This window comes from Eschscholzia californica, unplaced genomic scaffold, assembly GCF_041429995.1.
Source record: "Eschscholzia californica isolate CP2 unplaced genomic scaffold, dmEscCali1.0.p SCAF_4, whole genome shotgun sequence".
In the NCBI taxonomy this organism is placed as follows: domain Eukaryota; kingdom Viridiplantae; phylum Streptophyta; class Magnoliopsida; order Ranunculales; family Papaveraceae; genus Eschscholzia; species Eschscholzia californica.
Window position 1 is genome coordinate 47,580,051 of NW_028238461.1, and position 12,690 is coordinate 47,592,740.

At 35.9% G+C, this 12,690-nt stretch overlaps 2 protein-coding genes across 2 annotated transcripts; both read right to left on the reverse strand.

Moving 5' to 3' along the window:
* Nucleotides 1–5,055: 5,055 nt before the first annotated feature.
* LOC147545413 (uncharacterized) lies at nt 5,056–8,767 on the reverse strand. The gene is made up of 2 exons (XM_086636846.1): nt 8,392–8,767; nt 5,056–7,251 (listed from the first exon to the last, which is right to left on the reverse strand). The coding sequence occupies exon 2, from the start codon at nt 7,135–7,137 to the stop codon at nt 5,377–5,379; it is 1,761 nt and encodes a 586-aa protein (XP_086492972.1). The 5' UTR covers nt 7,138–7,251; nt 8,392–8,767; the 3' UTR covers nt 5,056–5,376.
* Nucleotides 8,768–10,471: 1,704 nt separating this feature from the next.
* On the reverse strand, nt 10,472–12,541 carry LOC147545414 (calmodulin-7-like). Its single transcript, XM_086636815.1, has 3 exons — nt 12,383–12,541; nt 12,191–12,276; nt 10,472–11,205 (listed from the first exon to the last, which is right to left on the reverse strand). Exons 1-3 carry the CDS (start codon nt 12,520–12,522, stop codon nt 10,832–10,834), a joined length of 600 nt encoding a protein of 199 aa, XP_086492941.1. The 5' UTR covers nt 12,523–12,541; the 3' UTR covers nt 10,472–10,831.
* Between the last annotated feature and the right edge of the window lie 149 nt (nt 12,542–12,690).

A 12,690-nucleotide genomic window follows, 5' to 3' on the forward strand; every position in this document is an offset into this window, starting at 1 on the left:
CAGAGATATATACATACTGCAAGAGAGAGATGAAGAGATAGAGGTTGCGAGAAAGAGAGATAAAGACTGCGAGAAAAAAAAAAACTAATCTACAGAGAGATATGTCTACAACGATAGAGATGAGAGTGATCTACAATGAAAGAGAGAGAGATAGAGAACGACAAGAGATAGTCAGTGAGAGCGAAAGAGATGGTGAGAGAGAGAGAAGATGAAGATTAGGGGCAATGTTTGATAAAGTCAATTTTTGGATTAAAAAAAAAATCCCTTTAAATCAATTTTTTTTTTAAACCAAGCGAAACAAATTTCATTCATAAGTGATTAAATCACAATGTTACCTGGATGATCAAAATTATTTCTCTCCTACGAAAACTTCACGAGAGTTACATACCTTTAAATGCAAACGACCTCATGAAGAGAAAGAAATGGGACTAGACACCGACTCGATAAAATGACTCTAAAGGTCGAAAGATAAAAGGATCCTAAAGATCACGGATGAAAGGACCCTAAAGGTCAACAAAATACAAATAATAAAGAAAATACTAATTTACATTCCTCTCAACTGTCATTATTGTAGTAAATTAATCATCCTTGGTAAAGCCGTATATCATAATACCACCAACATTAGAATTCTTCTGAGAAGATCAATTAATCAATAATAACAAAATCGGCAACATCAGAATCAATTACTGATCTTTGGAAATCACATAATCCTTGATAATCTGAATTAATTCTGTTTGGAATTTCTGAACCATTCATCATCATCAAACTACTAAAACTTTCAGATTCTAGAAATAACCCATCTTCAAAATTACCCTTTCATCAACAAGATCATGATTCCCTTTTTGTTTCGATTTATTTGATTTTCGACAACCACCACCTATCGAAACATTACGAAGAACTCCACCTTTTGTCCAATAACGTAGTTTAGTGATTGATTTGAAATGATGGTCTGAATAATAATCTTCTTTCACTTCCTCCAAAGATTTTACCACCAATGATCTAAACCCCAATGCAGTAAAACTGTAGAGATAGAAAGATAGAGGGAGAGAGAAAAGAGCAAGAAGATTTCTTCTCTTTCTCTGCAAAAAACTACAATATGGAGGATCCGAGAGATTATTAATGGTGGAAAAACAAACTACAATGGAAAGGAAACAGTGTTCCGGCGAAGGGAGGATCCGAGAGATTATTAATGGTGGGAAAACAAACTACAATGGAAATGAAAAAGTTTTTCGGCGAAGGGAGGACCCTTCGCCGGTGGAGAAACCCAGATCTGAAAACCGTAAGAGAGAGAGAGAGACGGTTAGAGAGAGAGAGAGAAAAAAAAGTTTCTTTTTATTATTATCCTTTAAATCAATTTTATTAACTAATTCTTTATTCTCCGGATAATTTTCTTTATTCCTCAAAGTCGCGGCTTTATTTTAATATTTAAATAGACACCTGATTAAGTACTATTGATATTGTCCAAATATTATGCACTGTCACTCTCCTAAGTAAATCCTAGTCGGGTGATGTGACCAGACTAGATTTGGAGAGAGAAAGTGAACCGGGTCAGTGATACACCCGTAGGAGTGGCCAGACATAGCAAGATTTCTCTATGCGATAATATTTTGATCGATGGCAGCATCTATTTTTGTTCAAGATGGAGTCCGAATTCACTCAGGAGAGTGGTCGGGCGTAGCACATTTCTCTATCTGAAAATACTTTAATTCATGACAGCATATGTTTTTTGTTCACTAGGGAGAATGGTTCAAATCTTTGTGTCTAAAATTGCTATTAATTAATTACAATAATTTTAAGTGTACGGAGACTATTTAGTGCATAATCTGTTGTTAAGTTGTTTAAGGATACTCTCATAAAAAAAAAAGTTGTTTAAGGATACTGTTAACATATGGCTCACACACTTTGCTCAATTTTATTGTTTGATAGATCTAAGATAGCCAACCCAACAAAAAAAACAAATGAGGATTGCCGTATTATTCTCTTGTCCCAATGTTACAACTGATAATTCTATTTTGACTAGCTACACTTGATTCAAACAACTCTGCTATCAAAAAAGACCATGAAGTGCTTCAAAAGTTGACTAATGGTGTGTTTGGTTGCAGGATTCCTAAGTAGGATTCTTATCAAAAGTGAGATTTGGTAGGAATCATGAATCCTTGGTCTGTTTGGCTACCACGAATCCCAGGACTCTTGAATCCTAAGGATTCCTAATTCCAAAATTTGTATTGAACCAAAATCCCACCCTACCCCCTGGGATTTGCTAAGATTTTGGATTAATAAACCTAAATTTCAAACTTAAAATCAACAAAAATTTATTTCCCTTCTACAAAATCATTACTTTTTCCAAAAATCATTATTTTTTTCTAAAATCATTATTTTTTCAAAAATCAATATTTTTATCAAAAATCAATATTTTTTCTTTTCAAAAATCAAAATTTTAAAAAATCTTTATTTTAAAAAAAAAAAATCATTATTATTTTTTTAAAAAAATCATTATTCAAAAATCACTATTTTTTTCAAAAATCATTATTTTTGAAGAATAATAATTTTTGAAAAATAATTATTTTGTAGAAGGAATAACTATTTTTTGAAAAAAATAATGATTTTTGAAAAATAATGATTTTGGGAAAAATAATGATTTTTGAAAAATAATGATTTTGGGAAAAATAATATTTTTAAAATAATTATTTTGTAGAAAGAAATAACTATTTTTGAAATTTTCGTGAAAAAAATAGGTTTCATGAAATTTCGGTTACCTAGAGACAATATTTGGATGAAATTTTGTTTGTGGGATATTATTCATGAATTTGAAAGATATTATTTTGATTAGAACCTTATTTTGTAAGAATCCAAATATAATAGACAAACAAACCAAAGAATTTTAAATGAAGGAATCAAGGATCCTAGAATTCTTATTGGTTACCAAACAAACCAAAAGAAACAATTTGGATTCATGAATCCGTGGATTCATGAATCCTGCAACCAAACGCACCATAAATTTCATCGTAAAATCATCAAAACTTGTTCATCGTTGTTGATGAGCACTAGCCAGTTCTTGCTATGCATAATGCTCACCAGATTAATCAAAACACCTCTATTAGGCAACTTCATCTCTGTAGAAATTATATTCAGAAAACACTCGTATGTAAAAATCAACAAGTAGTGGAACACAAACATCTTATCAAAAACACATCTCCACTGATGTAGTCCTTATAGGCATTCAAATATAGAAAATTTTAGAATAGAAATCTTGCATATTTCTATATCTACTGAGAACTCACATTTTTACGGGGAATCTCTGTACCACAAACCACTGTGATGTACTTAGACATCTAATCTACCGAAAAAAACATTTCTCTTCCTCTTCCTCTGACGAGCTTGAGTAGAAATGTCGGCGCTCTTCCTCGGCCGACGAGTCTGAGTAGAAACATTTTTTCAAGCTTTTGTGAAGATTTAGTAAGATCACAACAAAGAAGAGGTTGCTTTGTTCTGACTTCTGAGAAAGGAAAAGGAGAAAGAAAAGAAAAGGGGAACAAGAAGAATGAGAGAGAGAAAAAAAAAGGGGAACAAGAAGAAGATGAAACAAGGCGTCTGCACCGGGAGTAGACGCCTTGGGAAGATGTGTCATCATTAGGGTAGCCGTCCACGTCAGTTGAGGTCACGCACGCTAACCCACGCTAACCCACGTAGTAGTTTTTGGAATAAAATGTTAGACTTAAACGATAGTTACACGGCGTCAGGAAATAGTGATCCAAATTTGAATTTACGAAAAACAATGGGTCATAAAGGAAATTGGTCTCAAAATAGGGGCCGAAAAGAATATAACTCTAATTTGAATTCCCAACAAAAAATATTTAGTTTATTTGGTTTAGTACTTGTTTTATTTATGCATTGGACCTATCATGTTTCTCATAAATTTGATTACTGTTTTACCCAAAACACCATATGAAAATTTTGATTAATATTTCTAGTATAAATTTGTCTTCACAATTGAAAAATCAACTATACTACACAAACTGCCTTGATTGATTCTCTAAGGCGTTAACAACAGAGATTTTAGGACTTATTTTAATATAAATAAAACTGACCAAGTAGTTGACCAAGTATATTGTCTATTGAAGTCTAATTTTTATACGATTGACAATTAAAGGAAAAAACATTACAAAACTAACTAATTTTGGAAGGTTTTTTTTTTTTTGAAAGGACTAATTTAAGAAGGTTTTTTTTTTTTTTTGATGAGAGAATTTAGGAAGGTTAAACAAAAAAAAAAAAAATTATTTTGGAAGGATAATTTGTAAATGTAACATTTATGTAGAAACAATCCCTCAACTATGGTGTCCAAACACAATATCCTTTTTTTAGGGTTATTTTCCAAATAAGCCCAACTTTGTGACCATCTTCCTACCTAGCCCCCTACTTTATTAAAAATATCCAGATGGTACCATTTTTTAGTTATCGTTATAACTCCGTTAACTAGTCATCACCCCTCTCTCCTCCATCTAATCACCTCTCTCTGCCACCTCATCTTCTCGCCACCTCATCGTCTTCACCAGCGAAGGTCGCCGGCCGGCCAATTTTCCGGCCTGCGACCTTCAAACATCAGAAATTTTTTTTCACTCTCATCTCTCTCTCTCTCTAAATTTTTTTTTTCCTCTCTCCTCTCTAAACCCTCCAGCGAAAGGGGTTTTCCTTAGAGGTCGAAGACCTTCAATGGTCTGTTTCAGACCTTGAAGGAGCTAGACCGCAAGCTGGTCACAAAACTGGAGGTTATTTGAAAAATAACTCTTTTTTTTTATTGTATGTCCACATACAACAACCCTACTTTCTCTTAGAAAGGTATAGTACACGTACTCTGATGTTGTAATAACAGAATGACATAGATTTTATTATTTTGGTTAAATTATATTATTAAGATATGCGTTTATCATCCGATGTTAAACATTTGATAAAACCACCCAAAATATCCATAATCTTTAACTTGATGTTCGGAAAACATTGTTTTAACTATCAATACTGGATTCAAAGAACTCTCTTATCAAGAAAGACCTAAAAAAGTACTTCAAAAGTTAACTAATTTCATCGTAAAATCAGCAAAACTTGTTCCAGATCAACACCCAACAATTTAACTTCTCGATACATTCTCACCCTCCCAAAACTTCACTTCTTAAGTCAATATTTTAATAGACTTTCATCATCTCAACCGAAAAAAAAAAATAACATGTAGAAACCTAAATAATGTGTATAAGATTTGAAATTAAGATCTGAAAAGACCAAGAATAAGAATGACACCCATTACCCTGTTCAGAAGATGATGGAAAATCCTGCCTTTTTGAGCTTCAGTCAGCTTCATACCAAATATTAGATGATAAATCAGATTTAAGCTTTCTTGTTTCTGAAGCTTTCCTTCATCGATGCAAATTTCTTTTTGCACTGACTCACTGTCTTCCCTGGAACTGCAGTAGCAACCCGTTCCCAACGCTGAGTAATTTCCTTCGGAAACGTTTTTAGAGCCTGAAATAATGCTTTCTCTTGAACTGCAGACCAAATTTCCTGTTCGGGAATAGAAGAAAACCCATTTGCAGTTGGAGCTTCAACAACTTCAGGATTTTGCACATATCCATTGCTGCTCGAACCTTTTTCAGGGCTAGCCAATTTCGTACCATTGGCTTCGGGCCAGTTAGTAGAGGGGCTTATTGTCCCTTCCGATTCATGTCTCGTAGTTAATGGGGATTCAATGGTTGGAGCAGGTTTCCTGTTCTCAGCCTTGGGTTGTACAACTACACCGTTGCTCTTACCCTCAAGAGATCCGTTCTGTTGCTGGTTCTTATCTTTTTTCATCTCTTTGAGGTCATCAGTACTCCTTCCTAGGGCCTCCCTGAGAACCTGGGCCCGTTCAATGTCGTCTTCTTTTTCTTCAAGCTCGCTGCAAAGATTCCTCAACCGATCAATTTCAAATGACATGCATAGACTCTCGACATCATCTCCTGTGATACCAAACGCCCGTTGAGGCAACAGAGAAGCGGAAACAGTTCGTAAACGACTACGTTCTTTTCGCAAAAGCTTCTTCTCTTTCTCTCGTATCTTCTTTTGATTTGAAGCATCGAGAGCAGCTTGCTTGTCCTCTTTCTCCTTGCGAAGCCTCTCCTCCTCGGCAGCTCTGGCAGCTTCTTCCTCCTGCAACTTTTTCCCCAAGTACTTGGCTTCCTTCCTCTTCTGTTTCTCTGCTTTTTCTAGTTCCTTTCTTCTCACAATTCTTGGATCTCTCTTATAAGCATTATCGACAAGAGATCTTACTCTTGTGTATTCTTCTTTCTTTGCTTTCTCTTTCAATTTAGAGTTTTGTCTCTCCATCCATCTCTTATGGTCACGAGACTCAGCTTGCTCGAGATCAAACTCATCTTCGTGGGCAAACTCCCTCCAGCTCTTAAAACCGTACCAGAAATCGTAGAAACTATCTACTTCTTTTAGAGGAGTATCATCTTCCCCTAAAGGCGGGACAGGTTGGCTAACAGACCACCGGCCATTTCGCATAAAAGCAGGACCGAATACCTTAAAGAAATCCTGTGGAGCACAATCAGTCGGCACTTCATCATCAAATTCGTCAGTGGAGTCGTAAACCCTTCTCTTAACAGGGTCCATCAAGACTTCGTAAGCTACTTGAATAGATTTGAAATGGCTCTCTATTTCATCTTTCTTTGCTTCTTTTGCTGCTTCACTTTCCTCAGTTAAAAGAAGGGCAGCCTGTTTGTCAGGATGGTACTTCAATGCAGTTTCCCGGTAGCTTTTACGAATCTGTTCTTCAGTGGCTAGAAATCGAAGATGCGCCAAACCCAACAAAGCATAATGATCTTGCTGCTGATTTTCACCAGGTTTCTTTTTACCCTTACTACTATATGAATCCGAAGATGCAAAATAAGACTGGCTCTTTTCGCTAGCTATATTCTGATCATCTTCAACTTTTGTCTCTTTTTTCTCAGAAAACCCACGGAGCTGAAGTGCCAAAGCATGGAATGAATGCCCTGCTGGTTCATACTTGACGGCCTTAACAGGAAGACAATTCGATGAAACGTATATAGGTTGCCCGTCAGTGATCTCCTTTGAGTAAGAAATAAGACGAAATAGCTGTGGAGTTGTCATGATTTTTGCAGCAGAGTCCACTAACCAAAGGAAAGCAAACTCCACAAAGCCTTCAAATTTCTCAGCCCCAGACTGATACTTTATCTCCGCTTACGAAAAGACCATAAACTCCAACTGCATTTATAAGAATTTTCATCAGTATGATCAAACTAAAGAGGTGCATTTCCAGAATTATTTGGAAGACCAAAACTCAAAAGCCAAAACGATCATATGACATGAGACCACAAAAACTATTTATGAACCTTCAGACACATCAATTAGTTTCTACAGACTTCTTAAAGGAGTTGTACGACTCGAACACAAGGAAGTACTAAATCACATGCTTAGCAACCAATTCACATGAATCGACAACTTATTTTAAATGACCAATCGCACAAAAAGAAGAGGGAATCACCCATACGCGACTTTTATGCTAATCGCTGCTGCATTCAATTTCCCATTTTCCAGACATACACTAATGTCTGATGTAAGCTACTATTAAACACAGGAGTTGGGAATACCATAGCAATAAGATACTTTCAGTATAAATAACTTCACGACAAACACATAAATCTACAGGTAATTCCTTTCCATATATAAAGACTGAGTAAAAAAAAAGTGAGAACATATTCATCTAAATATAATGAAGAAAAGGAACATGAAACAAAAAATCAGGAAATCTCTTTTCTTTAAAAAAGAAAACCACAATTATGCAACACAAAATAGCAAGTAGAATAAATCGAGGCTAACTTATTTGAATATATATAACATCATGAACCATTAAAATCAATAAGAGTTCAAAAATCAACTTGGATTTCTGCATAATAACTGTTAGAGCTCGGGTGACAAAAAGAAGATCCAATCAACACCAAACCCCTCCTCTCACACCAGTGAATTATAAATTTCATTACAAGCAAGTCTTAAAATATCAACAGTACCAAAAAGAACCAAACCCTAATATTCAAAGTTTACCATAAAATCATTAAATATGATTAAAACCCAAATCCAGAATCAGGTAAGCTAAGGAAATACACAAGAAACAGCAAGCATTGAACACCAATATTACTCAAAGAACCCTAAATGTCATACTATTGTACTAAGCTATGAAAGAAAAACTAATAAACTCGTATACAAAGTTCAAATACCAATCGAACAATAACCAGAACCTGAAAGAAGAAAAGAAGAGCTTAAACAGTACTAGGTCAAGTTTGATTTTCTGAACTAAGTTGAAGTGAAAGTGAAAGTGAAAGTGAAGAGAAGTTTAAATGAACTTGCCTGATAGAGAGAGAGAGAAAGTAGGAGCTAAAACCCACAGGTAGAGGAATTGGAGAGAGATTGATAATGAGAGGTGCCGCCCAAATCTGGAGTACAAAATTGGTTTTCGTTTTTTAGGGTTTCTGCGGTAGTAGGGAGAAGTTAGAGAGGGAGGAGAGTGGAAGGAGTTGTTTTTATATCTTTCTGAAACTCCAATTAAAAAGGGGCGAAAACTCACATGCTTTCAACACCGTCGATTTCTAATACCATCATCTCGTTCTTTATGGTTCTAAGTTGGCTTGGGTGTGAACGAACGGTTCGCCTGTGTGACTCACGCGCAAAACATGAGACCCCTCGCGGCCGAACATAATTACTACATCTTTTTACCTTTTTCTTTTTTTTATTTTGATGAGATATTTTTACCTTTTTCTTAGTTTTTCCTTCTCTTTTCCTCAGGAAAAAAATTCATTCATATTAATGTAGAGCACTTTGTGGTTTACATTTTTTGGGATATTATTGTTACTCACATTCCAAATCTATTTCGTGAAAGTGCACGGTGAAAATTGTTTTTTTTTTTTTGTCAAAAGACATCCTGCAATTATTCATTAAAACTCTCAGTGACGATGTCAGATTTCTCCACCGATAATTGGCTTACAATGCAGTTTGGAATTTGTATAGCATCCCGAGATCTATTACTACAGAAACATAAAAGAATCCTTTGTCAGTAAGTGTGCAACTGGATTCAAATCTCTCGTTGAAAACTTAAAAGAAACATCAGTGAGGGAGTTAAATTCCACCAAAATATTCATAATTATTGGTTTGATTCTCCATGGCGGATATGTTTTTGTTGTAGAGCATGTTTTGATCACCACCAAAGCATCACCTTCAATGGTACAAGGGAATTGATTCACCAATTCCGCAAGTTCAACAGCAACTCGTGCCGCATGAGCTTCTGCTACTGTTGCCCATGGAGACAAGATGTTCCTTACTTCAGCCATGATAGTATCTCCTTTACTGTCTCTACAAACCACTGCAATGGCAGCCTTTCCTTCGTTAAAAGTTGCGTCAAAATTAAGCTTCAATTCACCACTTGGTGGTGTCGACCAACTTCGGGTAGTAGCTCGCTCCTCATTGTTTTGTTGTGCATCTTGGGGCTCCAATGCTGGGAAGAAGTCATGTAGCATCATTGCCGCCTCATTAATGATTCCTATACAACTTGGTTTTTTACCCTCAAACTCCCATCTATTAGGCGCCTTCCATAAGAACCACAAAACATATGATCTCAAGAGCATATTCCTCTTCTCCACACAACCATCCACATAAAGTATTAATGAATTTGTCATTCTCCTCGAATCTCAAGTTCATAGCAGGTTCCTTTAAAATTCTCTGGCCAGTTTACACCTTTTGAAAGATGTTCAATATCCTCTTCATTGCACTAAGGGCATATCTTTGAAGTGAAATTAGTTTATGAGCTACAAAATTACAACTTCAATAAGGGAAGGGAGAGCGAAGAGAGTGAATCTATATAAAGCAAGTATATGCCGCAAGAAATGTCTGAATTACAAAGGGTTGAATGACTTGAATCGACATTCTGGTGAATACTCTCCATCAAGGCCATCGCATCGCTTTCAATGGTGACGAGCCAGGGGTCCATTTTAATGGCAAAACCTTGAGACATAGTAGCACTCATTAGCCTCCACCACGTCCTCTGACGGTGCGGGCTAGAAATTTGGATTTGTCTCCATGATGATCCATTGTTGCCGAGCAACTGGCCTCGATATGGGAGGAGGCACTGTCTACACTTATTTTTTTAAAACCTTTAGTTGGTGGATTCTATCGTCTTTGAATATGTTGATTGTTGGGACTTGAGATTGTTCTGTAGACGCCGACGAGGCAGGATTAGCGAAACTCCGACTTAATTAAAGGTAATGAAATTGTCCCACTTATGTATCCACTCTACTAGTTTATGGATAATCAATGTTGATGAGTCTAACATACTCAAATTAAGATCAGAATTGTGGAGTATTTGTCCTAAAAGGACACATTTCGTAACACAGTACTAGAAGTATAGTCTCAAGAGACTATCTTCACACAAAATGAATTTAACTACAGAATAGAACCTTTTTTTGGTTGAAATACAGAAATAGAACCTTGAAGTACAACCAGTCCAAAGAGAAGATTTATAGTTCAAATTAAGGAAAATGAAAAGGCTAAGAATCAGTAAAAGTTATTACAAGATAAACAAAAGAAAACCCTCCGGACCGAATTAAAACACACAATGTCAGAGACCCAAACCCACAAAAGAGATATAAAATCATCAACAAGCTACTCGCTAATATATCTACCATTCGCCATTTTAAGTTCGTTCCGTTTCTTCCCTTTTCCTTCTTTCTTCTTCTTCTAGGCCTTCTTTCTCTTTCCCATTTTTTTTATATATACTTCGGTAAGGGGGTCAGTTTGCTTACTTGGCCATCATAACTTTGACAAACTCCTCGTAGTTGATTTGTCCATCACCATCAACATCAGCTTCACGAATCATCTCATCAACTTCTTCGTCTGTGAGCTTCTCGCCAAGGTTGGTCATTACGTGTCTTAGCTCTGCTGCAGAAATGAAACCGTTTTGGTCCTTGTCGAAAACCCTGAATGCCTCTTTTAGTTCCTCTTCTGAATCAGTGTCCTTCATTTTCCTTGCCATTAGGTTGAGAAACTCTGGGAAGTCGATTGTTCCGTTTCCATCAGCATCAACTTCATTGATCATGTCCTGGAGCTCTGCTTCAGTTGGGTTCTGTCCTAGGGATCGCATCACTGTCCCTAGCTCTTTGGTTGTAATACAACCTGCACAAGAAACGTTTCAGACGATTATTTTGCAAACAAGATCAAGTCTGCCTAACGAGAAACTTGGACATCAATGATTTAACTCAATGTCTCAACCTATCCCCCGAAAATTAAAATAAAATTGGTGATTGACCTATTGGTTCTTCTCCCAACAATTCCGGAATGACGAGCCCCAGTATATGAAACATCCATCAAACTTTTATAAGACCAAAACCATGAGAGTAAATTCAATCTCATGAGGTGTGGATAAGCATACAATTACGTAATTGAAGCCATGAGGGAGGATAATACCGCACACAGTTAGAACGAATAACCCCGCCAAGGATAAGCACTATCGCAGCACAACGTTAAGAGTGAATACTCTAAGTGTGGGTACACAATATCGTAAAACAAAACCACGAGAGTTCGTACTCGTCACATTATAGAGTAGCGACCGCGACTTGATATACGCTATATATGATGAATTAGTAACTCAGTCGACAGATAAGTTACATATGGTATAAACCGGATATACTTATCTAAATGACCAGATGGCCAATAACAAAGCTAATTATCTCCACTCAAAGATGTGCTAAATAGGATAGGTAGTACGGAACCAAATATAAGATATAGCGTTTCTAAAAGGGTGAAAACCGCATTTGACCACACAATAACAAATTTAACATTGTATCAAACCCACAAGTGAAATGTTAAAAGCCTCCCAAAAAAGAAAAAAAAAGACACATGTTAGGCTCAAAGAACGTCACATGTAAGGTACGTATCACAATAGTCCTTGAAAAGTTATCCAGTAACCAAGATGGCAAGATTATACCACTCATTACTCGATACCTATTGGCTAGATTTAACAACTAAATAGAAAGAATCTCCAATAGAGAACAAGAAAAGCTAGAGAGTGATATCTATCAATAGCTAGATGTGATTCTCACATCAAGTGATGAATCAAATATAAGATAATAATCATGAAAGAAGAGAATGATTATATTACCATCTCCATCCTTGTCGAATAAGCTGAAAGCTTCCTTGAACTCGGAGATCTGATCATCAGTTAGCTGATCCGCCATATATTTTTTCCTTAATTATATGAAAAAACAGAAAAAATTAAAAAAAAAAAAAAAAAAAAAAAAAGAAAAAAAAAGAAAAAAAAAGGATGGATGAAGATCTTTGACAAAATACAAACTTGAGATAAAGAAAATGATTAACAATCTTCTGTTGATTTTCCGGATAGTTAGGCTTTCTTTTATATAGGCAATGGTTGTTGGCATATCTGGCCCTCTCCACCGGGGCTCGATCCGGATCTAATTTTCTTTCTTTAACCATTCCTCAAGGGTTGCCACCCATTTGTGACCAATTGGATAATTTGGGCCTTATATTTGTCCACTATTTTCATTTAGTTCCTAAATCGATAGTATCGTTACTCAAATTAAACAGACAAAATTTCTTTCAGTTTGTATCCATTTTTCAAGTCATTCTCTCTTTTTCCTCTCT